Source organism: Aulonocara sp. 'chitande type north' Nkhata Bay, linkage group LG17, assembly GCF_057382095.1.
Source record: "Aulonocara sp. 'chitande type north' Nkhata Bay isolate Kocher_YH1m ecotype deep benthic linkage group LG17, A_spYH_male_GT1.1, whole genome shotgun sequence".
In the NCBI taxonomy this organism is placed as follows: Eukaryota; Metazoa; Chordata; class Actinopteri; order Cichliformes; family Cichlidae; genus Aulonocara; species Aulonocara sp. 'chitande type north' Nkhata Bay.
This window is the reverse complement of record NC_141360.1, coordinates 19,600,575-19,627,465: the sequence shown is the minus strand read 5'-3', so window position 1 is coordinate 19,627,465 and position 26,891 is coordinate 19,600,575. Positions and strand designations below refer to the sequence as shown.

Sequence of the window (26,891 nt, the reverse complement as noted above, 5' to 3'; positions counted from 1 at the left end):
GCAGCATGTTTTTAGTATCTTTACTTTGAAGGTTGTAAAGTCATTAATGATAAACAGAATCCACCACATGAAGGAGGTCTGGTGAGCTGTGATCAGGTTGCCCTCGAACACTTTTTTGGAGCAGTTTGTGTGAAACAACTCTTTTAATCTGAAACTGTTCAACAGGTCACGCTGACACAGCTTCATGCCTGATCAGTTTATTTATTGATTGATTGAATGGCGTATTTACAGGTCATTTAAACAGTCACTTGGCGTTTTAATCATGGACAAGAAATAAAACAAAGATAGCGAAAAGGACGACCAGCTGAAGGATAGAGGTATGACAAAGAGAGACTAACATATGAGAAAAAAAATAATCATTAATCAGAAATATTCTGTTCAATCCACAGTCCGATAAAATTCAGTGCCTTTAAAAGGACACCAGCTTTCCCCATAAATACAGTACTTTAATGCAACTTAGAGGGAAATAAATACATTTGATGACACTTAACAAAGGAAAAAAAAACTAATTTAATACACAATCCTCTAAAAAACTCAGATCAAGTTGAACATTTCAGAAGTTAACACTTTAAAAATTGTTTTAATTGCAAACTTAATGCCATTTTGTATTTTTCCACAGATTCAAACCCTTAAATGTTCCTTAATCCAGCTGGAAAAAAATTAAATACTCCATAATATACTCTATATAATGTTAGCCTAATTTGCCCCAAAGAGCAGGAAACAGCTTCATCTGAATCATCAGTCAGAGATTTAAATGTTTTCTACCTGATATTAATTAGAACCTAAAACTTCTATATCAAAGCATCTCAAACTCTGCTCATGCTTTAAAGTTTTTACAGAGTAAAATCAGATTAATCAGAGCCTGTTGCTGAAAGGTCCAGTAAATACTCTTTAGACATTGAAGTTAACGTTTGTTTTATTTATTTTTTTACCCATTAAACCATTAACATTTAATCCATTAAAACTGTTCTCTTAAATATTCCACTTCAGGTGAAAAACTACAGAACAACGTAAACACACCTGTGGTGATCTTTAATCCATTCATCATTTCCAATAACACCTGCAGCCGAAAGTATTTGACTCCAAACGTGACATAAACCCTCCCTAAACCTGTTGTTCCCGGCTGTGTCCGCCTAAATACTCAAAGGTGTTTCAGGGTCTCTTTGCGATGTGATTGGATGAAGCTGCTCTGCATTCTTTTGCCGATCCTTAGCTGAAAACCTCTCCGATCTTTTTCTTTTAAAGCGACTGAAGCAATTGAGCCAGAGTTTCCAGAGACTCATACAAAAAGCTTTGTCTTCAACAGTCCGACGTTATTTACACAGTAAACACACAGAATATGTACAAACTGCAGCGACACTCGACTCCACTCATCCTCTCAGGCCCCCATCCAGTGTCAGAGTGCCAAACCTGCAGAGGTGATACAGGCCAGACAGAGTCACATTTGTGCCAAAATAATCACACTAAAGTTAAAATAAAAGAAAGTCAAACAAGAAGCTGAAGGCAGGTTTTCAGAAGCTGGCTCAGGCAAACAAAAATATTTTTATTCTGTTTCTAAGAAAGTGTTCACGTGTTCAGTGTCAGTGTTCATAAATCCAGGTCAAAATGACCCCCACCTCTGTACTTCCTGTGGGTTTGGTTGCTGTTTTTAAACTGAACTTTTGTGTTTTTCAGCTCTGAAAATATGAAGTAGAAACCTGCTGAACTTTAAAATGCAGAAAAAAAATAAGTTGGCCACATTTGAAACTGTTTTAGTTGAAGGTAACATTTTTATTTGCTTCATTAAATGTACTAACATTATAATTATCTAATTTTAATGGAACTTTAGGAGGATAATGTATAATCTGTATAATGTTCACTTTTCCCTCATAAAAGACCCTAATCATGAGTGTTGACACTTCAGTATGTATCAATAAATTTGTGGTTTGACGACCATTAGAATACTGGTATTACTGGTAGTACTAAGTGTGACAACTTGATTTTAAAAATCAAATTCTTTTAGAATAAACTTTACTGTATTTTAGGGGTCACTGATCAGCTCATTTTTTGTCCTTATTGTTTTGTTAGGGAGTTGGCACTGGTCCATATTATTCAGAGGCACGCTCATAAGCATCTTTTAGGTCTAAATTTTACATGAGCTGATTAAACAGAAATCAAAGTTATGTCAAGCATAAGGCCCTGGGGCCAGAATCGGCCGACCAAAGACTCCAACTAGCCTACTGCATGACTTCGGAAATACAAAGGAGGGCATGAAATTTGGACTTTAACTTTATTTTAGTTTTACAGCTTTTGCTGATGGTGAGGAGCTCCTCAATGGTCATTCATACTACATTGAAATAATTAAGTAACAGGTAAACAAATTACAGAAAGTTACAGATTTTATATTGGGTTCACAATAAAAATAAATAAACAAATACAAAAGACATTAAATGGAATTTAATGTCTTTTTGTTTTGAGAACTGACAGATTTATAACTGTAGGACAGTCTGCACTGCACTTCTTTATCTTATATTAAGATATCACTGGTTCGGCTCAGACTGGGCTGTATGTGGGCTACGGTGTAAAATAAATTTGATATCCCTGGTTTAGAGAAAACATTCAGTCAATAAATTCAGAACCATAAACATCGAACCTGCATCTGTTTCCGAGCGGTCTGCGTACTTTTTACATTTTAAATCAAACAATAGAAACAGAACCTGCAGCTGATTTACCGTAGTCTTAAATTAAAAACAGAAAAGTCTGACCTCTCTAAGAAATGGTTGTTTTCTGCCAACTCTTTGACCACTCCCTCCATCTCCTCCTTCAGCTTCTTCATCCTGAAACACAGAAGCACTGAGTCAGCACTCACGGCTGCTTCAGATGGAACTCAACACGATGCGACAATAGAGAGGAAACAAACAAACCCCAGAGTCATCTCCACCAGCGTGTTCTGGCTCAGGTAGGCCTGAGGCTTCATGCCACTGGACACCAGAGGAAGAACTTTCTGTGGCAGCTGTTCCTGCAGCTGGAAGACAAACAAACAGACACGTATTTCTGTCACTTCCAGACTTCATTCTGGGAAACTTGGCCGTAAACGAATGTGCTTAGTTATGATGACAGATTTCGTGTGCGTCAGCCGCCCAGCACCTGAAATCGCTTTAATGTTTACCTTGATGGCTCTCTCCATCAGCATGGTCACCTCCTTCTCGATGCTGATCAGCTGACTGGACAGGTTTAGCAGCTGCTTCCTCACATGATGAACTTTCCTGAAAAAGCAAAAGAAAGCAAAACGTCAACACTCAAGCCGAGAGGAGCTCGGGTCACGACCCAGCTGCCCGCTTGCCTGTCATTACCTCATCCACTCCTCGCTCTTGGAGATGAAAAGACGGTACTTCATTGCGCACTCGTCTGTGAACAGAGTCCTGGCCTTACTCGCGTGAAGGACCAACTTCTGTCTGTAGGAGAGAAACAAAAACATGGCATCAGAAAGAAGGCGGAGCCTGACGGAGGACATCCACATAGCTGACAGTACCGGAACTTACTTGTCAAACTTGTGGATCTGCTCCTCGTTGTACGGCAGACCTGAACAGAAGAAATGAAACCAAACCATTTAAAGTTTCACTTTTACTCCTGTGACAGCGACATGCTCTCGGTTTAAAAGATTTTAAAATTGGCTTAAATTAACTAAAACCTTCAGTTCATTTGCTTTAAGCACAGCGTGACAGTGTCGTGTCATCATAACTGTTGGTAAACCTCAACAGCAAACAAAAGCTTTTATTAAACAGAAGACTAAGTGTGCTGTCAGTAAATGGAAAAGAACAGCTCAACAATGACAACAAAGGAGAGCTGCACATATCCCACATCTTAAACTTCGACTGATGGAGGATCACTTTTGTTTCAGTTTGTGTGTTTTGTTCAAGAAAGAAATAGAAATGATTTCTGATTTTCTGTTATGCAGGTGCAGAATATTTCGTAACATCTGACATTTTAAAAGTTTAATACAGCAGCGAGGTTGTGAAGGTAAATGTGAGTGTCATCTGCATAGCAATGGAAGACACAAGCAAATAAATAGAAAATAAAATGGAACCCAAAATTGAGCCTTGCAGTACACCACAGGTATTGTGCAAATTGTGAAGAAATGAACAGCCACATAGCAACATCAGGCATGAAATAAAAGCTGCTGATATGGTACAATCTGCAGTAAAGTGTGTGCTGTAAAACTTAGTAAATCATGTTTTTATGTTTTCTTTAAATAATCTTCCAGAATTATTAGGTGCTCTGAAAAGGAAACTCCTACAAATACATGTGCTGTTGGACCAGCCGTGAAGCTAACTGTGTGCAGGCTTTCTGTTTCTGAGCCTCATCAATAAATCTCCTTAGACCAACAGAAGTTTTGATCCTGATGCAGACTGTAGGTGAAGCTGGTTCTAAATGAAACCTGATTTAACGATGACTCTTCCTCCACAGATAAACAGCTGAATCTGCAGCCGTGTTTGTGAACTCACGTCTCTCTGCTTTGTCCTTCTTGAACTGCTGGTAGATGGCGGTGATGGCGTCCAGCAGCACTTTGATCTTCTCCACACTGCAGAGAAAAAGCCCAGCGTCACGCACTGCATCACCACACATCACTTTTGCATTATTATTTCCTGTTCTTTCAAACTTACTTCCTGTCCTCAGGGTGCGTCCCAACTTGCTGCGTCCAAGTGTCGGTCAGAAGGCCTCCAGGCAGAAATTTACTCTTGACGTCTTGTGTTGTACGTTCGATGGGCTCCAGAGAGCCGGAGATCTGCACAGAAACATTACGTCAGGACGAAACAAAGAAAAATCACCAACATTTTAAAAACAGTTGAAAGAAATGAGGCACAGTTAGACGACTGCACCATAATTAACAGACAACCTCAGACTCTAATGATATCATATGTATGGTGATACTGGAGGTTTTTAAAGTGAGCACGTGACCAAAAATTCTTAACTCAAGTGTTTCTGAGAGTCACAAAACTACTAAGCACTTTTCTTATAGTCCTACTCAGCTGTTAAGTTTGACCTTTTAAACCACATGTGTCAAAGTCAAGGCCCGCGGGCCACATCCGGCCCGGCGTACATTTATATCCGGCCCGTGAGATCATTTTATATAGATGTACTATTATTGTTATGCATGGCCCAGCAATATGAGGCGCTAATAATATACAAACTACAGATCCCATAATGCAGCGCTGCAGCCTCCTCACTGAAGGCTAGGCTAACTGGGAACATTCCCGCGTCAATCAAGTAAAACTTCTGTTATTGCGAAGTTAGCCGCGCACAATGGTGGAGAGAAAAGTTGATTCTGAAAACAGAGCCTTTCAGCGCCAGTGGGTGACTGAATATATGTTTACAGACATTGCTGGTAAACCCGTGTGTCTTATTAGTGGAGCTAATGTGGCTGTAATTAATAATAATAATGGATTGGATTTATATAGCGCTTTTCAAGGCACCCAAAGCGCTTTACAATTCCACTATTCATTCACTCTCACATTCATACACTGGTGGAGGCAAGCTACGGTTGTAGCCACAGCTGCCCTGGGGCAGACTGACAGAAGCGAGGCTGCCATAGCGCCATCGGCCCCTCTGGCCAACACCAGTAGGCGGTAGGGTAAAGTGTCTTGCCCAAGGACACAATGACCAGAGAGCCTGGGGATCGAACCGGCGACCTTCCGGTTACAGATACACTTCCCAACCCCCTGAGCCACGGTCGCCCCAATTAAGGAAATTAATTTAAGACGGCACTACGAGACAAAATGTCAGGATAAGCTGAAAAACCTAAATGCAGAGCAGAAACTACAGAAAGTAGAAGAGCTAAAGAAGAATCTGACATTTCAGCAGACTTTTTTCACCACAGCAAAATCACAAAGTGAAGCTGTGTATTGTAGCAGAGGAGACAGTCAAATCAGCCCGGTACCACTCTGAAGAGCTGCATGATGAACCTGTGCGACATCTTGTGTCCAGACAAAACGCAGAGTTTGGCAAATGTGAGCCTGAGCAGAAATACGATTGCTGATCGGGTTTGTGAGATGGCCACGGATTTAAGAACATAGTTGTGTGAAAGAAGCAAAAACTTTATTGCATACTCTTTTGCTGTGGACATTGCGCAGCTGGCCATCTTCATCCGTGGAGAGGAAATATTGAACATTAAATCGATGCACGGGACAACGACAGGGAAAGACATTTTTTAAAACGTATGTCAAAGTGTAGCCGACATGAAACTGCCCTGGGACAAACTTGTTGGACTTACAACAGATGGAGCGCAGGTGTTGTGCGGTGAAAACAAAAGATGCAGGAGGAGAACTGTACCGATGAGTTAACAGCATATCACTGCATCACACACCAGGAAAGGCTGTGTGGTAAAGTACTAAAAATGGAGCATGTAATGATCACCGTAACGCAAACCATAAATTTTATCTGAGTTAAAAGATTAAATCACCGTCAATTTCAGTCTTTTATGTGGGAAATAGATTCAGAGTTTGCCGACATTCCTCATCATATAGAGGTCCGTTGGCTGAGATGGGATAAAAATTCTCAATAGAGTTTTTGAGCTCAGCAAGGAAATCTGTCAGTTCATGGACATGGCATGTATGATGCTGTGAAGGCATTTCAAGTGACACTGTCACAAATGCACCAGTGCAACCTGCCTCACTTTCCCTGTTGCCAAGTAATGCTGAACCAAGTCAGCGGACTTTGCTGAACTGCACCTGTGCAGATTCAGATGGAGCTGCAGTGTAATGATACACTCAAGGGAAAGTACGACACTGAATGGCCCGCACAGTTTATTAGTTCCTTTCCTGAAGCAATACCCAGCTCTGTCTACATGCGGCTCGAACCTTGTGTATGCTTTCATTTATTTTTTCTGGGGTTTTTGGCAGCATGTTCATATTTCTAACTTGCATAATTTTGACGGGATATATTTTTATGAAGGGCAAAATATTTAAAGTTTCTTCAATTCTCAAACTCAAAATCAGAGTCACCACCAAGAGTTCAGTGTGGCTGTTCTCTCAGATTATTACTGTCAGGTTACAATAAAATTAAAAAAGAGGATTTATGAGTTTCAGCTCGTTCAGAGGTTTTAAGAACCAAGCTGATAAAAATCTGGAGAGTCTGAGAGACAAAGAACTGCAGCATGTTAGAAAGATGTCTGAATAACAAATGTGATGCACAGAGACAGGAAAAGAGCACCAGCACTCACTCTGAGAACTTTCTTGTGCATGTCTGAGATCTCGTCGTATTCTGACGACAGCATGTTGGCCTGCATCAGCACCTCGAACCTGAAGCACGGCGAGAGCATCACGTTATTAACAAAACTTTCAGGATTACACTCTGGAAATTATTATTATTCAAACACTGCATTACATTTCACTTTTAACAGTTAATGAAGGCTGAATTATGAAAAACAGATCTAAAGAACTGTGACCATCTAAGAGAGTTGCTTACATTGAACAAATTCACAAAGTCAGTGTTAAACAGAAATGCGAGGTTGGTGGAAAAACAACTTGAGACTAGGGCTGGGCCATATCATACCGTTCATGGTAACACCGGTATAATGTTTGGCAACGATAAGAAAATGAAATATCGCTTTAGAATATGGGTAAAACACACATGCGCAGTGCCTTTGTTTTTGTACGCACATGGCAGAAAAAGTATGATGGCGACGGAGAATGAGAAGGGCGAAAGCGGATCGTTGAATCAAACGGATGAAACAGAATTGGTTTGTAAAAATGCTGCAACTTCAGTGGTGTGGAACTGGTTTAGCTTTCGTCCCTCAGATACACAACAAAGCACTATTTTTGGTAGAGCATGCTAGCGGGCCGTCGTTATTACAGTGTTTTTTGGAAAATACGGCACACTTGGACAGCGCCCCTTATAATCCCGTGTGCCTTATGTATGAATTCTGGTTGTTTGTTTACTGACCTCGAAACGATTTTATGTACATGGCGCTCGAAAATCTGTCAAATGTTTTAGTCCAACTTTGCTAAGCTACAAACTCACACTGCTTGATGGATTGTCGGAGCTTTACAGCTATTGTAGGCCGGAGCCTCGCGGAGTGATACGTACTGTGCGTCAACATAATATTACCGTATTGTGTGTGTATAACCACTTTTTAAGTTTTGTGGATATTATACATGGTTATGCTGAGGATATGTCGGCCAATTTTACGTTATCCAAGCCAGAATCGATTTTAATCGATGAATCGATTATAAAAACCCACCCCTAATATATATATATATATTTTTTTTTTTTTTTTTTAATTAATGTCAAGTGTTTTGGTAGTAACTACATGAGTCTTTGTGCTACTTGGTGATAGTTCCAAGTCTCGTTGTTTCTAGTCTCTGCAAGCGGCTCTTTGGGCCGGTTGTTCACTGCAGCGGTTTTGACATTAGGATCTATATAAGTTAGAACTGAGGCCATCGATCTCGCTAATCTAAGGGTCAGGCGCTGGCTTTGTTCGTTTGTGATGCATCTGTAGGAGCAGTGTGCGGGTTAACGGCCTCACTCACAGCTGCTCGGTCTTCTCCAACATCTGTGTGCAGAAGTTACACAGATGGAAAACCTCCAACTTCTTGCGCATAATCTCATTGTAGTCCTCCTTCATCAGCTCACTGCACAAATAAATACACAAAGAAAAATGACATCACATGAGAAAACCAACTGAGCTCCACATCTGAGAAGATTTTTGTGACGTGAACTTACATTAAACCTCGAACTCCTTTCCGCACCAGCTCCTGATAAAGCAGCAGAGACTCTGAAGTTTTCCACAAATGGCCGACATCTCCTGCAAAAGTCTGAACAACAGGAAGAGGAAGGTCAGCGAGCATCGAGGGACTGAAGGAAAAAAAGACTGGCTCACGGTGGTCCCTCTGCAAAAAGCTTCAAGTTTTTTTGTGGTAGTTTGTACCCATCCATCCTCTTCCGCTTATCCTTTTCAGGGTCACGGGGGGGAGGCTGGAGCCTAACCCAGCTGTCTTGGGGTGATCTATAAGTTATTTTTAGAGTCCCTTTGCAATCATTTCTAGTCTCTATTTATCTATCTATTTAAAAATAGTTCAGAATTATTCTGTGTAGTTCAGTCTTTGTAACTCTGTAAATCTGTTTGTAAGAGTTCAAAATAAACTTTTTTCTTAAAAGTCACCAGATGAGTGAATTAGAGAAAGATTAATGGGTTAGAGTTCATCCTGAAGTGGTCCTGATTTCTTATGCTGACACACCTAAGCTCCTGTAATTGAACAGGCCGTATAAACTAGCAATGTTTTACTATTTTTTTCCAGGGCCAATCAGATTCACAGCTAAGATGATGTGAGTTCAGTACCTTTGCGTAGCTGGCGTCCAGGTCGAGGTCATAGCGGGGCTGAACTTTAGGAGGACTGGCTGTGAAAACAAAATCAAGTCCAGTTTCTAACCAACATATCCCATCACAAAACCCATCACATCAATTCTGGTTTTATTAAACATGACAGAAGAAAAAAAAGGAAGTGCATACGATCTTCAAAGATGAGTCCCACGGTGGCGACGGACTCACGGCTGACGAGCATGATGGGATTTTCTCTGGAGGTCTTGGGGAAAGTCTTGGCCTGGCGGTTGGCGTCGAGGACGAGGCGGCGGCCCTCGTAAAGCAGCTCCTGATTATGCAGAGGGATGCTGGTCCTGCGGCACAACAGTTCCTGGAACAGCGCTGCCCTGTGGGCACATGAAGAACAGCAGCTTTCAGACACCGTGCAGACTGTTTGAGAAAGCAGGTGCACGGGCACTCAAGGCTTACGTGTTGTACTCATGGATGTAGACGTGGTGCAGTGTGGCCTGCTGCAGGCTGAAGACATAAACGACGGTTCGGTGCAGGATGTCGTTGGTCTCAGCGAAGAACTGATCGAAGCCCCAACATTTCTCCTGATCGGCCTCCAGGATGTTGGCGAGAACTGGGGTCAGGAGGCTCTGAAGACCCCTGAAACAAAACCAGAGACATGATCTGTGTGTGTGACCATGAAGGAAACAACAGGCCGAGACATTTCCACACATATATCCCTCAACATGTTTGTTCATGAGCGTGATGATCAGGGTATGTGAGGGTCTCATACTTTGACAGGCTGCAGGACACCGGCATCTCTGTGCTCCACTCGATCTTCCCGTTCTCACACTTCTGATGGCCAGAGATCGTCCCGGACGGCTTTTCTGTGATGATTTTATACCTGAGGCAGACAAACAGCTGGGTAAGTTTCAGCTCAGTTCAATTCGTGTCAGAATGGTCAAAGGTCACAGCTAGATCTCACATGACTTCTTTGTTCCTGCGCGGCCCTTCGAACGGTCTGAAGGGAAGGCTGCCGGTAGCGGCGTGGTAGAACGTGACGCCGATGCTCCACAGGTCCACCGTGGCTCCATACTTCTTCTGGTGGTCTTTTCTCAGCACAGCGCGCTCGTACATGTCAGGGTGCTGCATAAGAGACATATGAAGAAGAGTTACTCAGCAGCAGCTGCACCAGCTGTGACATCACTAACTGGCATGTTTGTGTATGCTGCCATCCTTTATCTACAGTTCCTGTTCACTGCGTGTGTTTGTTTTGCTGACCAGGTACTCCTCAGTGCCATACAGAGACACAAACTGCTCGTCGTCCTCCAGCTCTCTCGCTGCTCCAAAGTCGGTCAGCTTGTAGACGGAGCGTCCGTCCTCTCCGATCACCCTCATGATGTTTCCCGGTTTGATGTCCCGGTGAACGATGCCGTACTCTCTCAGGTGGTTCATACCTGCCACTGAAGGGGACACAACAACCAATCAGTTTCAGTCGCCATATTGAACCATTTATATGCATTTCTTTCCACATTTAAAGAGAAGACTGATCACTCGTGTTTGATTTCCTTTTAACTGCTCAAACTTCACAGAGCAAGATTTCACATTTAAAAGAACCTGATCAGCTGGAACCAACGCAGAGTGTCACAGTTAAATGTGTCCCTCACCAACATCATGGAGAACAATGAGGAACTCGTCCTCGGGGAGTCCATACGCATTGGACGACTCCTCCAAGACAGTGTAGAGACTCCCGCAGGGACAGTACTCCATCACCAGGACCTTGTGACGGGTGTTGGACTGAGAGGAGGAGGAGGACGTTAGAAGGATGTTTTTACTCTCCTTAAAGATGTCAACATTATTTCTCAGCTACAAAATATAATTTCAGCTTTGGTCAATTTTTACATGTTAGTTTAGTTTGAAATCACTTTGAAGAACCACATAAACTGAGCCTAAAAGCTGAAACTAAAGCTGGAGCTGAGAGTCAGGAGGTAGAAGCGCCCGACAGGCTAATTCAGGGCTAAAAATTACTTGTTTTAGTTACTGAAACAAACATCTGCAAAACTCTTTTAATAACCACGAAATTTGAATCTTTACATTAAAAACTAAAAAATGCGAAATCTGAATGTTGTTGTCAGATTTATGGCATTAAAAATGTTATACTTTTGTCTTCAATTTAAATATTTAGGACTTCACTCTTGTTTCTGTTTTTTAGGTTCCATCTTGTTTTCCTCCTCTTACATTAGAGGAAATATTCCTTCTTGTTTTGGGCTATAAACCAATTTTATGATGATGGGAATCTTTAGTGGCAGCTTTCAAGGTTTTGAAGATCAACAACATGAAAAATGAAAATAATATTTTCTGCTTTTTTAAATTAAATATAACTTAACTATGAAGAGCAGGTAACACTCCCAAATTCTGCTGAATATTGTTCACATTTACAGCTGAATAAACTCTGTAAACTTAGACAGCTGAACAAATAAATGAAGCCGAGCACAAGGATACAGTGGCAATACCTCATCCTTGTGCTCGGCTTCATTTGTCTGACGGGTTCTTTTTCACAGTGAGTATGAGTCGTGGGTCAAACCTTCAGAGGTTTCTGTCTGGCAGAGTGGAGCTGAGCTCTTTATCACGGCCTCACATCATTCAGACACTTTTGGGCCTTTCAGCTCAGTTATGGGACTCACAGGTATTGTGTGAGCCAGATGTGGCCAAAAAGTTGCGACATACCTGACATCTGGCTCATATAAGATGAACCTGAAGCTGCGTTAAAGCATGTAGACTCGACCTGAATCAACAACAACAGCCAGGCCCGAATGTGGGCCAGCAGTTGCACATCTGGGCCACATCTGGGCCCAGATGTGCAACTGCCCTAGCTAACCTAACATGTTATTTCTGGAAGATTCCCGTTTCCTCCTGGGATCAAATCAGGGATCTTTCACTTGCTAGGACTAAATATTCTCAGTAAGAATAAAACATGAAGTTACTGACCTCCTCCTCCACAGCGAACAGCTTCACGATGTTCTTGTGGTTGAGTTTCTTCAGCACCTCGAACTCTCTCATCTGGACATCGAGCGGCCGCAGAAAACTCAGGTTGTTGAACACCTTGACAGCGTATAGGTCGCCGGTTTTCTACACACAGACGTGTACATTACACTCAAGAATCATCACTTTTTAAATAAATCCTGTTTTTAAAAGAGGTGAAACTCAGAAGGACCATAAATATTCTGGGAGAAATTTGCCCTCAGCGTAGTCTGCAGGCTGAAGGCAGCGTGAAGGGTTTAAAGCACAAGCTGAGCTCAGACACGAAACTCAACCCGACATCAGATTTAATTATTCAGATCTGAAAAGGAGAAACTTTTCTGCACAGTAACAACATTTTTATGAATGAATTCAACCTGGAACAAATAAATGAGATCAACATCAGCGTGAAGATCAATAACGCAGGTTTTACTAAAGACTGAGTTTGTTCACCCCAAGATGATGTTACCAGGGTAACAGACTATGAAGTCAATGACTCCGCCCCTCATGCAGAAGTAGCTGCCTGGCTCTTTTTCAGTCGGAATCGAAGCTCATATGAAAGCTTTCACGGCTTTACAAACAAGAAACTAATGTTAACTTGTTATTCGTTAACTGTGGATAATAATGGATAATTGTGGATTTTGTGACTCAGGACAAAAACAAACTCTGATTGGCTTTTGTAGAACCGAAACTCAGAGTTCAGGTTTAGAATTTGTTAAACCTGCTTTCTGGAATGTGTCCAGGTGACATCTTTAGGTTTGAGAAGGTGAAAATAACATATGAGCCTCTCACTCTGACATGTTAAACCATAAACTGTAAGCGTACCTGAATGTTTCCCCTTTGCAATCAGGGGAAACACTCAATATCTATCTGCTGTCTACCATCAGTTCTGAACTCAAATATTGCTGAAAGACTTTGAAACAGTTCACTTCTTCATAAACAGAAGGGATCAAAACCAGAATAAAAATATCTTGATATCTTCACGGAGTGTTTCTGTATTTCCAGAGAGAAAAACAATTCGCGGCTGGCATGGCAAAATACCTTGTGCCGTCCACGGTAAACATTTGCCGTCGCTCCCTGACCGAGCAGGTCTGAGATCAGCCACAGGTAGTTGGCGGTGCTCTGCATCCTGAAGGCTGCGGGTGATCCTGCAGACACAGCACAAACTGATCAACATCAAGGGAAACAACGATTAATACACAACACAACCCAATCAGTCGAGTTTACTGCTAAAACACTTGGAGGTAAATAGATTAGCTAAAAAGGAGACAGCAGTTGTTACTGATACAGTAAGAAGCAGATTTCTATTTTGAAAATCTAGTAACTTAAACCCTAACTGAGGGCCTTTACTTTGAAAATCTGAGGCATTTCTTAGAGTTTATTTTCTCTTAGAAGCATGTTAGTCTTACTTTAAAAAATTAAGGGCCTGTCAATCAGTATTCATCAATATACAGCATAACCAGCCAGTTTATACACACTAGAGACTCTGGCTGTGTCTGATTTATATTGATAAATCAACAATCAGGTCATCAGTACTAAACAGTAGTGAACAAATCATCGATACAGATTGGGCATTTTGGTGTATACTGATCTGAATTTGTGGCATCCATTGATTGTTATTTGTGGTTTGTATGGGTCAGGTATTTCTGATCTACACTGTTCAGCTGTTATATTGATCAGTTGTTTCTATGATGCATCCATTAGCTGGCTGTGGTGTAGAGTCCACAAACAGCTAATCGATAAAGAGCAAAAACAATACATCAATATTCAGCAGAAACAACTAATCAATAACTGATAAAGTGATAGTGTTAAACTGCTGTACATATCAGTAATAAATCAATCAATAAATAAAAAGCACCTGGTTGGAAAACTCCCGCCACTTAATATATATTAAAAAAATAAAAGTTTAAAAAATGTTTTTTCGCTGCGTCACCGGTTGCGTCGTGACGTCACGGCAGCTGCCTGGAAATTCCCGTTTGAGGCCTGAAACAAGAAAAAGGTAGAAGTGCGCGCAACATGAAGGTTATTCAGCCGACTTTGGGTCGTTACCGGACAAACGATGACGTCTTTAACCTTTGTTTCTGTTTACTGTTTACGGTTTCCGGTTAAACACGAACACAGCTGAACGCTTCCACCTGCGGGCCATCACACTTCAGGTTACCTGCTGACCCCGTGCCGCACGAGCTCCTCTGGGCTGGTTATCGATCCGGTATCTGTTTGATCTGTTCGTGTCTTATTTTTTCTTTCTGTCGACACGAACCGGAACGACCAAAAAAACCGCGTCACTTGAGTAAACCTACCGTCCAAACCGAGCCCGAACACCGGGTCCGTCAGCAGCGAGCCCCAGGCTCTGTATACGTGCGGGAAGTAAAAACACTACCGGGAGTTTTCCCCGTTAAAACGACCCGTCTTTATTTTGTTTATTTCCTTACCTTCGCTCTGCGGTCGAGCCTTCTTCTTCCGCTATTGTCGGGTCACGTGACAGCAGTAATCTAATCAGAGAACCCAACATATGTAGGGGTGTGGCCTGATCCTACCGTAATACCGATAGGATAAGTATGGCCTCAAATTGTGATCATAAATATTTTGTACTTGTATATCAGTTTTGTACTTGTAAATCAGGATTTGTATGTGTAAAAAGAATTTGTGTGTGTAAAAAGAATTTGTGTGAGCATAAAAAAGATTTGTATGTGTAAAAAGAATTTGTGTGTGCGTAAAAGAGATTTGTATGTGTAAAAAGAATTTGTGTGTGCGTAAAAGAGATTTGTATGTATCACTTCCTTTGAGCCCATAGGAAGTGGAAGAAATACAAATCGATCTGGATTTATTTATAACATACAGCTGTGACGCAAAGGTTTGTACATCCGGTTATTTGCAAATAAAATAATCACAGATTTCTTTTTTTGGACCAATATTTGTATTTGGAAGAAAAGTACTTTATATTAATTACAATATCACAAAATCGGTATTATTAAAAAACAAGTATTTCTTGGATTCTTAATATATATTAACTCTCAAATATATTTAATATTAATATAGAATACTATTAACATATTATTAAATGTGTGCGAGAGCATTATTAATTTCTTATGCTTATTACATTATTAACATTAGCATCATAGTAATGAAACATGTTTGAAAATAAATGTTTGCTTAATAATCTCTTGTAGCAATTTTCTTAATAGGGATTAACAGGGATTTTCAGCCCTTCTTGCGGGACTTTTAAGTAACATGAACTAAATGTAAATGCAGTGGTAAATAAATATAGTGTTTAGATTTTATTCTGAGCTGGTGAAGGCAGTTTGGTCAAAGAAGTGCTTATGTTGGACTTAATGTCTCACACACATTAAACCTCTAACAGTTGATTTCACTGCAGGACTGAGCAGCCATCACTCATGTGAGGGTGGCTGCCATGGCGACGCTGCAGTTGATCCAATTTTTCACAGACAGCTGGGACCTCTAACAGCTGGAGGGTAGATCTCTGTGGAGGGATAGGGCTCATGTGAATACTTTCAAAGCAGTTCTGAAAAGTTTGCTTAACTGTGTTAAACTGTGGCATAAACATAAATGCTGTTTTGCTTCCATTCTGGAAAATTAGACTCACAAAAGTAATTATCATCAGATTATTTTTCCTGTGCAGACGGAATGAAAGCATTTGAAAATAATGAAAAATGGCTGAAAACCTAGAAGTATTGTGTGAAGCCACAAAATGTTCAAACATTTTTTAATAAAGCTGCATTTGAAAAAAGTTTCACGAAGCTAAACCCCTCTTATTCTCTCCCATTTTTTTCTTTTGTAGTTACGTGTATTTGTTTATCTCACTCCCTCAAGTTTCTTAAACACTCTTAACCCTCTGGGCTCTGTGGTGGCCATTTGTGGCCACTTCACTTTTTCCAACCATTTTCGCTGTGTTAAAGCAAATGAAATGAAACTTTCCAAGGGTCTCGATTTTTTTTCAGATTTTTCAATTTTTAACTTCAGCTCCTTAAATACATCAATAATATACACTATACATCAAATTGTTCCTCTTGGCTCTATCGTGGCCATTTTTGGCCAATTGAAACCCATTATAACCACCTTTTTTGATTCCTTGTTATTTACAGTACTAAATCATGCAATTTAGGTAAAATTGCTTTCATTCTAAACTCAACACATGAAAATTGTAGTTTTTAATGTTTTTTACCAAATGACACCATTTACCCATTTTTGGCCAAACAAGCAATTACATGTAATATTCTTAGTTTCCAATAGCGATGTTTGATGGCTTACCACGCTCCAATGGACCAAAAGAATGAAACAATTTTGACATAAGTTTGATCTTAAGGATCTAATTGTTTGTGCATGACATTGCAGCACAAACATGTATTTGCAAGACAGACTGGAATAAATAATGACGCATCAAATATTACATAGGCTGCAGTGAATTTCTGTTGATGCAGGCTATTGAGCTTTGAGGTTCCCAGTCAAACTTAGCTTTGAAGCTGTTGAGACAACGCCGGTCTCTGCGATTCTTTTGGTCCTGGTAGAGACCACGCTGAGATGTTTCCATGTTTTACACAATCCTTTTATTACCCATTATTCTTACAGATACATCTGGAGATCAGCACAATGCATTCCTATGCAGTCCTATGCTAAAGGCTGATCTAAAGAACTCACACAACAGTTACAGTTATAACCTCTGGTCTCCTCCCCCCTACAGTAAACACCTCCAGGGAGTGCAGAATTATTAGGCAAGTTGTATTTTTGAGGAATAATTTTATTATTGAACAACAACCATGTTCTCAATGAACCCAAAAAACTCATTAATATCAAAGCTGAATGTTTTTGGAAGTAGTTTTTAGTTTGTTTTTAGTTTTAGCTATTTTAGGGGGATATCTGTGTGTGCAGGTGACTATTACTGTGCATAATTATTAGGCAACTTAACAAAAAACAAATATATACCCATTTCAATTATTTATTTACTGTTCAGAGAGGTGTACTGTTTTCCCTCCTTGTAAATCTCACATTTGATGATGGACCACAGGTTCTCAATGGGGTTCAGATCAGGTGAACAAGGTGGCCATGTCATTAGTTTTTCTTCTTTTATACCCTTTCTTGCCAGCCACGCTGTGGAGTACTTGGACGCGTGTGATGGAGCATTGTCCTGCATGAAAATCATGTTTTTCTTGAAGGATGCAGACTTCTTCCTGTACCACTGCTTGAAGAAGGTGTCTTCCAGAAACTGGCAGTAAGACTGGGAGTTGAGCTTGACTCCATCCTCAACCCGAAAAGGCCCCACAAGCTCATCTTTGATGATACCAGCCCAAACCAGTACTCCACCTCCACCTTGCTGGCGTCTGAGTCGGACTGGAGCTCTCTGCCCTTTACCAATCCAGCCACGGGCCCATCCATCTGGCCCATCAAGACTCACTCTCATTTCATCAGTCCATAAAACCTTAGAAAAACCAGTCTTGAGATATTTCTTGGCCCAGTCTTGACGTTTCAGCTTGTGTGTCTTGTTCAGTGGTGGTCGTCTTTCAGCCTTTCTTACCTTGGCCATGTCTCTGAGTATTGCACACCTTGTGCTTTTGGGCACTCCAGTGATGTTGCAGCTCTGAAATATGGCCAAACTGGTGGCAAGTGGCATCTTGGCAGCTGCACGCTTGACTTTTCTCAGTTCATGGGCAGTTATTTTGCGCCTTGGTTTTTCCCACACGCTTCTTGCGACCCTGTTGACTATTTTGAATGAAACGCTTGATTGTTCGATGATCACGCTTCAGAAGCTTTGCAATTTTGAGACTGCTGCATCCCTCTGCAAGATATCTCACTATTTTTGACTTTTCTGAGCCTGTCAAGTCCTTCTTTTGACCCATTTTGCCAAAGGAAAGGACGTTGCCTAATAATTATGCACACCTGATATAGGGTGTTGATGTCATTAGACCACACCCCTTCTCATTACAGAGATGCACATCACCTAATATGCTTAATTGGTAGTAGGCTTTCGAGCCTATACAGCTTGGAGTAAGAACCATGCATGAAGAGGATGATGTGGACAAAATACTCATTTGCCTGATAATTCTGCACTCCCTGTAGTACAGTGGCCAAGGGTGCTGACTAGGGATGGGTACCGGTGTCCGGTGCTATGATGGCACCGGTTCTGACATAAACGGTAGTAACCAGACCGAAAAGCAGCGCACATTTCGGTGCTTTATTTCGGTGCTTTTTTTTCCTGAGCTGTGATACACTTCTAGCCAATCATTTTACGTTTCCGAGGATAGTAGGCGGGGCCAGGTACGTACGTTCTGTTAGAGCAGAGCTACAGATTAAAAATGTCCAAGGCGAAGCGGTCAAAAGTCTGGCTGTACTTCACAGCAAAATATGCAAACTCAGCAGCCTGCAACAAGTGCTTTAAGCTGATACTGTGATACTGTCAAAGGAGGTAACACCAAGAATCCGATTAAACAGCTGGCGACGCATAGCGTTTTTTTTAAAAGCCGAGAAATGCGCCGTATTTGATAGCTTGCTGCGAGACCTCACACCGTGCACGTCGGGTGGGTTGCCAGCAGTGTTGGGTAAGTTACTTTAAAATAGTAACTTAGTTACATTACTAGTTACTTCTCTCAAAAGTAACTCAGTTACTTCAAGTTACTCGTTACTTTCAAAGTAACTAGTTACTAGGGAAAGTAACTTTGGTTTTACTCAGAATTCTCTTGTTAATGTGTTGCTTCCATAACTTTGCCAGTCTTCTAGCTTGCTTACTTGCCACAAGTGCACTGTGCCACCTACCAATAGAAAGGATATGATAACGTGCATATTTCCACGAGAGAAATCCCACGCCTGGACTGTCATTGACTGCTGCCATGATTCTAGCCTACGTCACAGCGTCATGTGCGCCTTTTACATCCAACACAAAAACTGCAGTCGTGGTGCTTTCGATTGTACTCAGAACTCAGAAATTCTGCCTTCTGAATAGGAAGATGTAGGTAACACCAGACTGCAGATGAGCTGCATACAGAGCTGGACTGGGACAGAAAATTGGCCCGGGCATTTTGACTAGAGACCGGCCCACCATTATAGGAAAAATCATAAAGCCTTTGAATGAAAACAAACACTGTTGTGACAGTGATGTACACTGTTTTGATGGTATATATGCATCAATCTATCAATCGTTTGTTGTAAGATTCAGATAATTATTTTTTAAAAGCGAGACATTTTAAATGAGAATAAGAAAGAAAAGTATTTCTTTGTGCCCCCCATTCCCTGTTAATGCCCTACATGCCCCCCTGGCCACACTTTGCTAGACCCGCCCCTGCACAGTTACCAGCTGTCAGCTACTTAGAAAAGGATCCTGGGGTTATTTGTCTCTCAGAAACAGTTCATAACTTCCCTTCAACTCATTCATGTCACCTAAAAGGTAAACCTGTTTCTCCATCACAGCTCTGATGATCCAGTAAGGACATCTCCTGGTTTCATCTTCATGTTTCCCTCTCACCAGATAACCAAACCGACATCATGACCAGCAGCTTTTTTTTGCAGCTGTGGCTCCAGCAAACATCAGCTGATACTAGAAATTAATATTAAATAAATTCTAACAACAGATGATCAAGCTTAAAAGTGCTGCTGTTGTTTAGCGCGACATCCGCTGGTTTCCTCTTTCGGCGCAAAGTGAGCGATAAACAAACAAGAGAGCCGATCAGCTGATCATTGATCAGTTTCATGATTGAAGTAGAAACGGGAGAGGGAGGGGGGAGAATGAGAGAAGAAGAGGCAGCTGTGCAGCAAAGACACAGAATAACTCCAGCTTTGTGTCTTTTTCATTGTAGCTGAATTACGGGACAAACTGTTCCTTTTCACCTCAATAAGAAACGTGTAATATTTTCTCTGAATAGCAGACGGGAAGGTTGGCAACTCTAATAACTTATGAACAAAATAAGGTTCAACATCATTAACTTCATAGCACCACCCAGCTGTGTAGAAACTCCGTCATGCTAGCTAGCACGCAGTACGGAAAAAGTCAGAATAACGAAAATAAACTCCACCTAAACTTGGTTCATATCTGACCCAGAGAGACTGCAGGTCATAACTTCTTACCTGAAGTTCAGTTCACACTTGGACCGGCGGCCGCCTCGGGTCTCTTTTCCTTCTTCGTCCCCTTTCCTTCATCCACCTGCTGGCTTCCACCACTTGCTAATGTTACTGAATCTGTGGAAACTCCGCGATGCCACCACACGAAGTAACGAGTAACGACCCTATCTAAATCCCAGTAACGAGTAACGCGTTCCTGATTTTGGCATAATAACTAGTTACCGTGCTCGTTACCACAATAATAACGTAGTTACTGTAACGCGTTACTTAATAACGCGTTAGTCCCAACACTGGTTGCCAGTTATCGGACCCGGAGCAACATCCCCCAAAAACCCGAAGAATAGAGTCCTGGCCCCTAGCCCTGCCAGTGTAGCAGAAATGATGATGGATGATGATGCAGCAGCAGCCGTTCTTCTCTGCGTGAGTAGCTTCATGTTGTTCGTGTGTAATTTACGTTGAGTAGGCTAACCACGTTATTACATTAATGCATGTAAGGTGAACTAGCAAACATCATCATAGCTACATGCGGCTGTCCTCTTGTTTGATGGCAGATACTCCCTTCACCCTGGCCAAAAAGGCTAAAATGACCAAAGAAAAAGTGGGAAACCGTTAAACATGAGAGGGTTTAAGTTTGTGTTTTTTCCATTGTTTAAGCACTGCTTCCAGCCAAGAGTGATGCCATATATGCCACATAGCTGCAGAAAAGGCTAACATTGTTATCTTTTTACAAAAAAAACCAGCTGAACATGAGAGGTTTTTGGACAAAGTTTGTGTTCTCCATTCTTTAAGCACCGGTTTGAGCACCGTTTAAGCACCAGCACCGTTTCAAAAGTACCGATTTGGCACCGGTATTGGATAAAACCTAAACGATACCCATCCCTAGTGCTGACACCCTGACCCCCATCTCCTTTTTAAGGTAGTGTCCGTTTGCCCTTTGTCTGCCCCTCACTCTCAGTAACTCTTGCTTCCTGCCCTGGGGGTGGGGGTTGATTGGCCTCCTGCCCTGCACCCCAGTTCTTTGTTCCCAATCCAGGACACTTTCTATACCCATTAACTGCCATATTGTAATATTACAAGCAATCCCAAACTATATTCTCTTTAACTCTATTCTCAACAAAGCACATGCTAAAAGCACTTTTACTCTTGTACTTTTCATAAAAAGCGAGCAGCAGGTGGAAAAGAACGTAGGAGCATTTTCTGAGAACGAGGAGCCGGCGACTGAGTGGATCCCTCATGAAGGGAAAACCATGTGGGTCCCACTACTGAAGAGAGACTGCTCTATAATCCAGTACCTACTGATATAAAACCAGGGCTCACCCTTTATGCAGTTCCCTGTGTAACGCGGTTAAAGGACCAGGGTTTTTATGTTTTTCTGTCACTGCACAAAAAAATAAAGATGCATAAAAGTCATTGATACTGTTAATTATTGCTATGCATGTAACCTCTATCATGGTTAGGAAATAAATCAGATGGCATGTATTATTTGGAAAAAGAAAAAAATTGGGATTTTATGATTTTTTTTTCCATTTATGAGTTCTTAGGATTCTGTGATCTAACTCAACGGTCCCCAACCCCCGGGCCTCGGACCGGTACCGGTCCATGAGTCGTTGGCCACGAACGTTGAGGCTCAGGTGTGAAATGTATGGTTTTCAGGGTTTTTATCAGTTTTCAGCGTTATTTTGTTATCGTTTTTATCGTTAACTCGGTTTTCCTTGGTCTTTTCACATGTGTTATGAATAAATCTTCTTTTGTTCGCTACTGGTACTAGTTTTATTTTGTTGTATTTATCTGCGACACCTTAAAGCCCGGTCCGTGAAAATATTGTCGGGCATAAACCGGTCCGTGGCGCAAAAAAGGTTGGGAACCGCTGATCTAACTGGTATTTAAAGGTTAAAATTCTGAATTTGAATGAAATTTTGATTTTCATGAATAGCACTGATGCCAATTAAAAAAAATAAATCAATGAAAGTGGAATTTTCTTAAATATATATTAATTTTATAGCATTTTGTAAACATAAACAAGGGGTGGCAATTTTTGGCCACGAACAAGCTGAGAGGGAGTTTTTATGATTTTGCTCTCCCTGCACAAAAATAGCAAAGAATTATAATCAATGTTGATGTGAATCAATTACATGTCACAGACTCTACTATTAATAATACAAGAAATTCCAGTAGCACTGCAATGATATAAAATATTTATGAAAAGAACTGAAGTTAGTTAAAAGCTTTATGCAGAAAAAATGGCAAAAAAACCCAACAATATAAAAATAATAAAAATTACAGACCTAATCTGTTGGTGGACACTTTTGGCCATGGACAAGCTGAAAGGGTAGTGATTTTGAACAAACCCATATTTCTTAATCCTTAAATTATCTATGGTTGCTCTTTTTAGTATAGATGTAATACCCTCCCTGACCACAGAGGAGCGCTGCCTGATGTCAAACCTGAAACACAAAGGTGTATATAAATGAAACAGCCTCTCAAAGTGTTCACTGTTGTGGTTAAATTTAGTACTGCAGCACGTTCATGATGGGGCACACATTACTAGAGTAGCATGTGAGACACCAGGGTTCAATTCCCTGCTGGGAGATAAAGCTTTTTCTTGTTTTAATTGTTAGGAAAGTGTAGGACCATGAGAGCAACAAATCATTTGAGAGGATTTTCTTGTCAGTGACTCAGGAACAGATCATCATTCTGTGTCAATGCACATGTAAGTTTTGAAGCTCAGTAAGACAACAGAGTCATCAGATGGAGCACCCTCGAGCACCCCACCAAATGATTCCAAGAAGACCGGGTACTCTGAACTGCCGTTCAGCACATAAGCGGAAACTACAGTCCTCCGGGTCCGGGGGGCAACTAAGCGATGGTAGCTTAGACCGTAGTCTCTCGATCAAAATCAAGGAATCACCCCATAAAGTCAATTTACTACAACAAAAATAGTCTTAGTGAATTTCTGGATAGGGGAACGATGGCCACAAAACAAAAAAGCAGGAAGACTACTACGCAAACGACAAAAGAGGCAAATTTGCTTGCGCATGATGCCGCTACTGTTAGCTCTGGCGAAGACATGTCTGGTGAAGCTAACACGGAGGAAGAAGTGACGAACAAATTAATACTTAAAGAACTACGTGAATATCGACAAGAAATTAAGGGAGAGTTCACAAAGACAAATGCTAGATTGGATGAAGCTGAGAGCAGGATTGAGGGAAATGAGAGGAAACTACAAGATATGGAAGAAGTGTTAACAAGCCTGCTGCAAATGCAAGAGCAGCTACAAGAGAAGTTAACAGACCAGGAGGGCCGCTCGAGGAGAGAGAATGTGAGAATATATGGAATACCTGAGGGCGCAGAAGGAAACGCAAAAGCAATGGTAGCGTTTATCGAGAAAGTCCTGAAAGAAAATTTGGGAATCCCTGCCTCAACGGAGATAATAATGGATTGGATTTATATAGCACTTTTCAAGGCACCCAAAGCGCTTTACAATACCACTATTCATTCACTCTCACATTCATACACTGGTGGAGGCAGCTACAGTTGTAGCCACAGCTGCCCTGGGGCAGACTGACAGAAGCGAGGCTGCCATATCGCGCCATCGGCCCCTCTGGCCAACACCAGTAGGCAAGTAGGGTAAAGTGTCTTGCCCAAGGACACAACGACCAGGACAGAGATGTCCTGGTCGTTGTGGGATCGAACCGGCGACCTTCCGGTTACAGATGCAATTCCCAACCCCTGGCTCAGATGCACATTGAAAGAGCGCACCGGGGCCTGGGTCCGCAGCCTCCACCAGACGTGAAGCCCAGATCTATCCTTGTTAGATTCCAGAGTTTTAAAATGAAGGAAGAGGTGATCCATCTGGCATGGCAGAAAAAAGGTTTCACTATGGATAATCACCTAATTAGCATTGACCATGACTACGCTCCAGCAGTTCTGAAAAAGCGGAAGGAATATGCTGAAGCCAGGCGTGCATTAAAGGAAAACAAGATACGTTTCCAAACCCTGTATCCAGCCCGTTTGAGAGTAGATTATGAAGATGGAAAGATAACGTATGACACGGTGGAAGAGGCAACGGCGGACATGGCAAGCCGGGGACTGCCGGTAAAAGTGATTGAAAAACCAGTGTCACTTTGGGAGAGGATTCAGCGAGCAGCATGGCAGCCCGTGAGAACAAGGCGTTCTTCGGAGGCGGCGAAGCCACGCAGCTTCAAAGACAAACTGCGAGCGTTCAGACGTTCATCACTGGATAATACAGGTTAAACTTAATCCTAACTATAAGAAATGGACTTTAGTACTGATAATCGACGGTTAAGATAAGATAAAGAGCCACACTTAACATAAATGTGTTAAGTAATTTGATCGAAGTAAAGGGACAAAAGGGGAGAGGACCATCATGACTGTTGCCACAGTAGAGGGCCCTGCAACTCATTTTGGGTTGGAGGCTTTCCCTCGGACTTGCTACAGGTCAGAAAGAGGACCGTGTGGGTGGACGTCAGAAGAGGGAGAACTGTTAAGTGGTCACAACTTTATTTATTTATTTTTATTTATTTTTGTTAGTTTGTTGGTGGCAATATTTGTTTTACTGTGTTTACGAGGCAGCAGCTTATATGAAGTGGGGGAGAAAAGGGGAAATTGTAAGGTATGAATGCAGGGAGAACCAATTGAATTAATATCCTTCAATGTAAATGGAGTTCTAAATCCGGTCAAAAGAAGTAAGATTTTGTCTACATTAAAAAGGGAAAAAAGGCACAGGTGGCTTTCCTCCAGGAGACCCACCTGAGTCAATCAGAACATGATAAATTGAGAAGACAAGGTTTTAAAAATGTATTTTCGTCTTCATACAAGGGAGGACATAGGAGAGGAGTTGCTATACTTATTTCAAATACAATTAATTATGAACATATATCAGAACTACAGGATGGGGAGGGAAGGTTTATAAAAATTACGGGTAAAATTGAAGGTCAGGAAATGACGTTTATAAATGTGTATATTCCTCCAGGAAGTAACTGGACAATATATAAACAAATATTTGATTTAATGGTGAATTCACAAGGTCTGGTAATCTGTGGAGGTGATTTTAATATTAGATTGAATCCTAAATTAGATGTGTCTGGAGCATCTATTAGCTCAAATGCTCTTACAAAACAATTTAATCAATTGATGGAGGAATTGGGGATAATTGATGTTTGGAGAGAGTTACATCCTAAAAGCAGGGACTATACCCACTACTCCTGTCCCCATAGGACTTATTCTAGAATAGACTATTTCTTTATGTTCAGTAATGATTGTACTAGAGTAAAGGGATGTCAAATTAAAACGATAGATCTTTCAGATCATAGCCCTATTTCACTGTCTTTGAGTTTAGAGAAGAAAGCAAGGAAGGTGCTGTGGAAACTGAATTCAACCATATTAAACGATCCCATACTAAAACAAAAGTTAAGAGAAGAAATAAAGGATTTTCTTGAATTAAATGATACCGGGGAAGTGTCGCAAATCATATTATGGGATACCTTAAAGGCAGTAAAGGCAGTAAAGGCTCTCTCTGCAGGAGGGGGAGACACAGGAGAGGTGGAGGAAGATCTCAGCCTGGGTGTTTATTGTCTTATGTAGTCTGGAAGATGAGTGGATGGTGGGGTGGGTGCAGTTTTCTCTGTGGTGGGGTTGGGTGGACTGTCCCGGGCTCTGTGGGGCCGGGAGGCGCTGCCTTTCTGGGCCCCGGTCTGGATGGGCCTGGGCCCCCTTTCCCTGGCGGGTCGCGGAGTATGGGGGTGCCTACTGGGGTCAGCGGGGGAGCTGGCCCCAGGGAGGGGTCACTTGCCCCTCCCTTCCTTCCCTCCCCATTTCCAGCTGCCTCCCTCTTCCCGCTCCACCACAACCACCCACACATGCAGGGCCTTGGAGTAGGGGTATGTCACCAGGGTGCAGAGGAGGCCCCCCACACCCTCTAGCAGATCATTACATGAAGGAACCTTTTAAAAAACCTTTTAAAAAAACAAGCGCGTCCATGCTCACAGGTGTACACACGGGTGATCACACCCACAAACTGCATCCTTTTTGGCTCCTACCTCAAAGCACACTGTGTTCTGTTGATCTTATGTGCTGCACAATAATGTTTAATATTTAGTATTTACTGTCATATTCCCATATATCATTGTGATGCTGTTTATTCTATTACTCTTGTTCTCTTCTGCTTGTTTTCTTTTTTCTTTCTCAGCAGGTGATCCAGGTGATTGATATATGCATTTTTTATTTCTTTTTTTTTTCCTGCTCATTCTGTTGGTTTTTGTTTTTTGCCCTTCTCCCCCGTCCCTCTTCTCAGCTGTTTCTCTTTCCCTCTTTCTTTCTCCCCTTCTTTCCCCCAGTCAAGTCTGTCCCTTATTCAGTAAGTGAAAATAAAATAAACAATAAAAGGTGAATCAAATGGACCATTACGGCAAGGCTGGGATGGTCAATTTGGTAAAGTAAATCCGTTGGGCATCTTTCTTTGCCTTTAGACAACAATTCTGATGGCAAAAGAGCCAAACAGGAC

At 41.6% G+C, this 26,891-nt stretch overlaps 1 protein-coding gene across 4 annotated transcripts; it reads right to left on the bottom strand.

Annotated features, from left to right (window-relative positions):
- Window positions 1–181: 181 nt before the first annotated feature.
- On the bottom strand, window positions 182–14,801 carry tbk1 (TANK-binding kinase 1). Of its 4 annotated transcripts, none has more exons than XM_086270418.1 (21): window positions 14,737–14,801; window positions 13,346–13,452; window positions 12,275–12,415; window positions 10,954–11,083; window positions 10,568–10,749; window positions 10,272–10,432; window positions 10,080–10,190; window positions 9,767–9,946; window positions 9,488–9,684; window positions 9,317–9,375; window positions 8,701–8,792; window positions 8,508–8,609; window positions 7,199–7,277; window positions 4,644–4,765; window positions 4,485–4,561; window positions 3,522–3,561; window positions 3,333–3,434; window positions 3,149–3,245; window positions 2,904–3,004; window positions 2,745–2,816; window positions 182–1,410 (listed from the first exon to the last, which is right to left on the bottom strand). In XM_086270418.1, the coding sequence occupies exons 2-21, from the start codon at window positions 13,430–13,432 to the stop codon at window positions 1,371–1,373; spliced, it is 2,172 nt and encodes a 723-aa protein (XP_086126544.1). In that variant the 5' UTR covers window positions 13,433–13,452; window positions 14,737–14,801; the 3' UTR covers window positions 182–1,370. The 4 variants fall into 4 exon arrangements, with proteins under 4 accessions (XP_086126544.1, XP_086126545.1, XP_086126546.1 ...); XM_086270419.1 differs by lacking the exon at window positions 14,737–14,801 and adding an exon at window positions 14,605–14,729; XM_086270420.1 differs by lacking the exon at window positions 14,737–14,801 and adding an exon at window positions 14,163–14,297.
- Window positions 14,802–26,891: the final 12,090 nt, after the last annotated feature.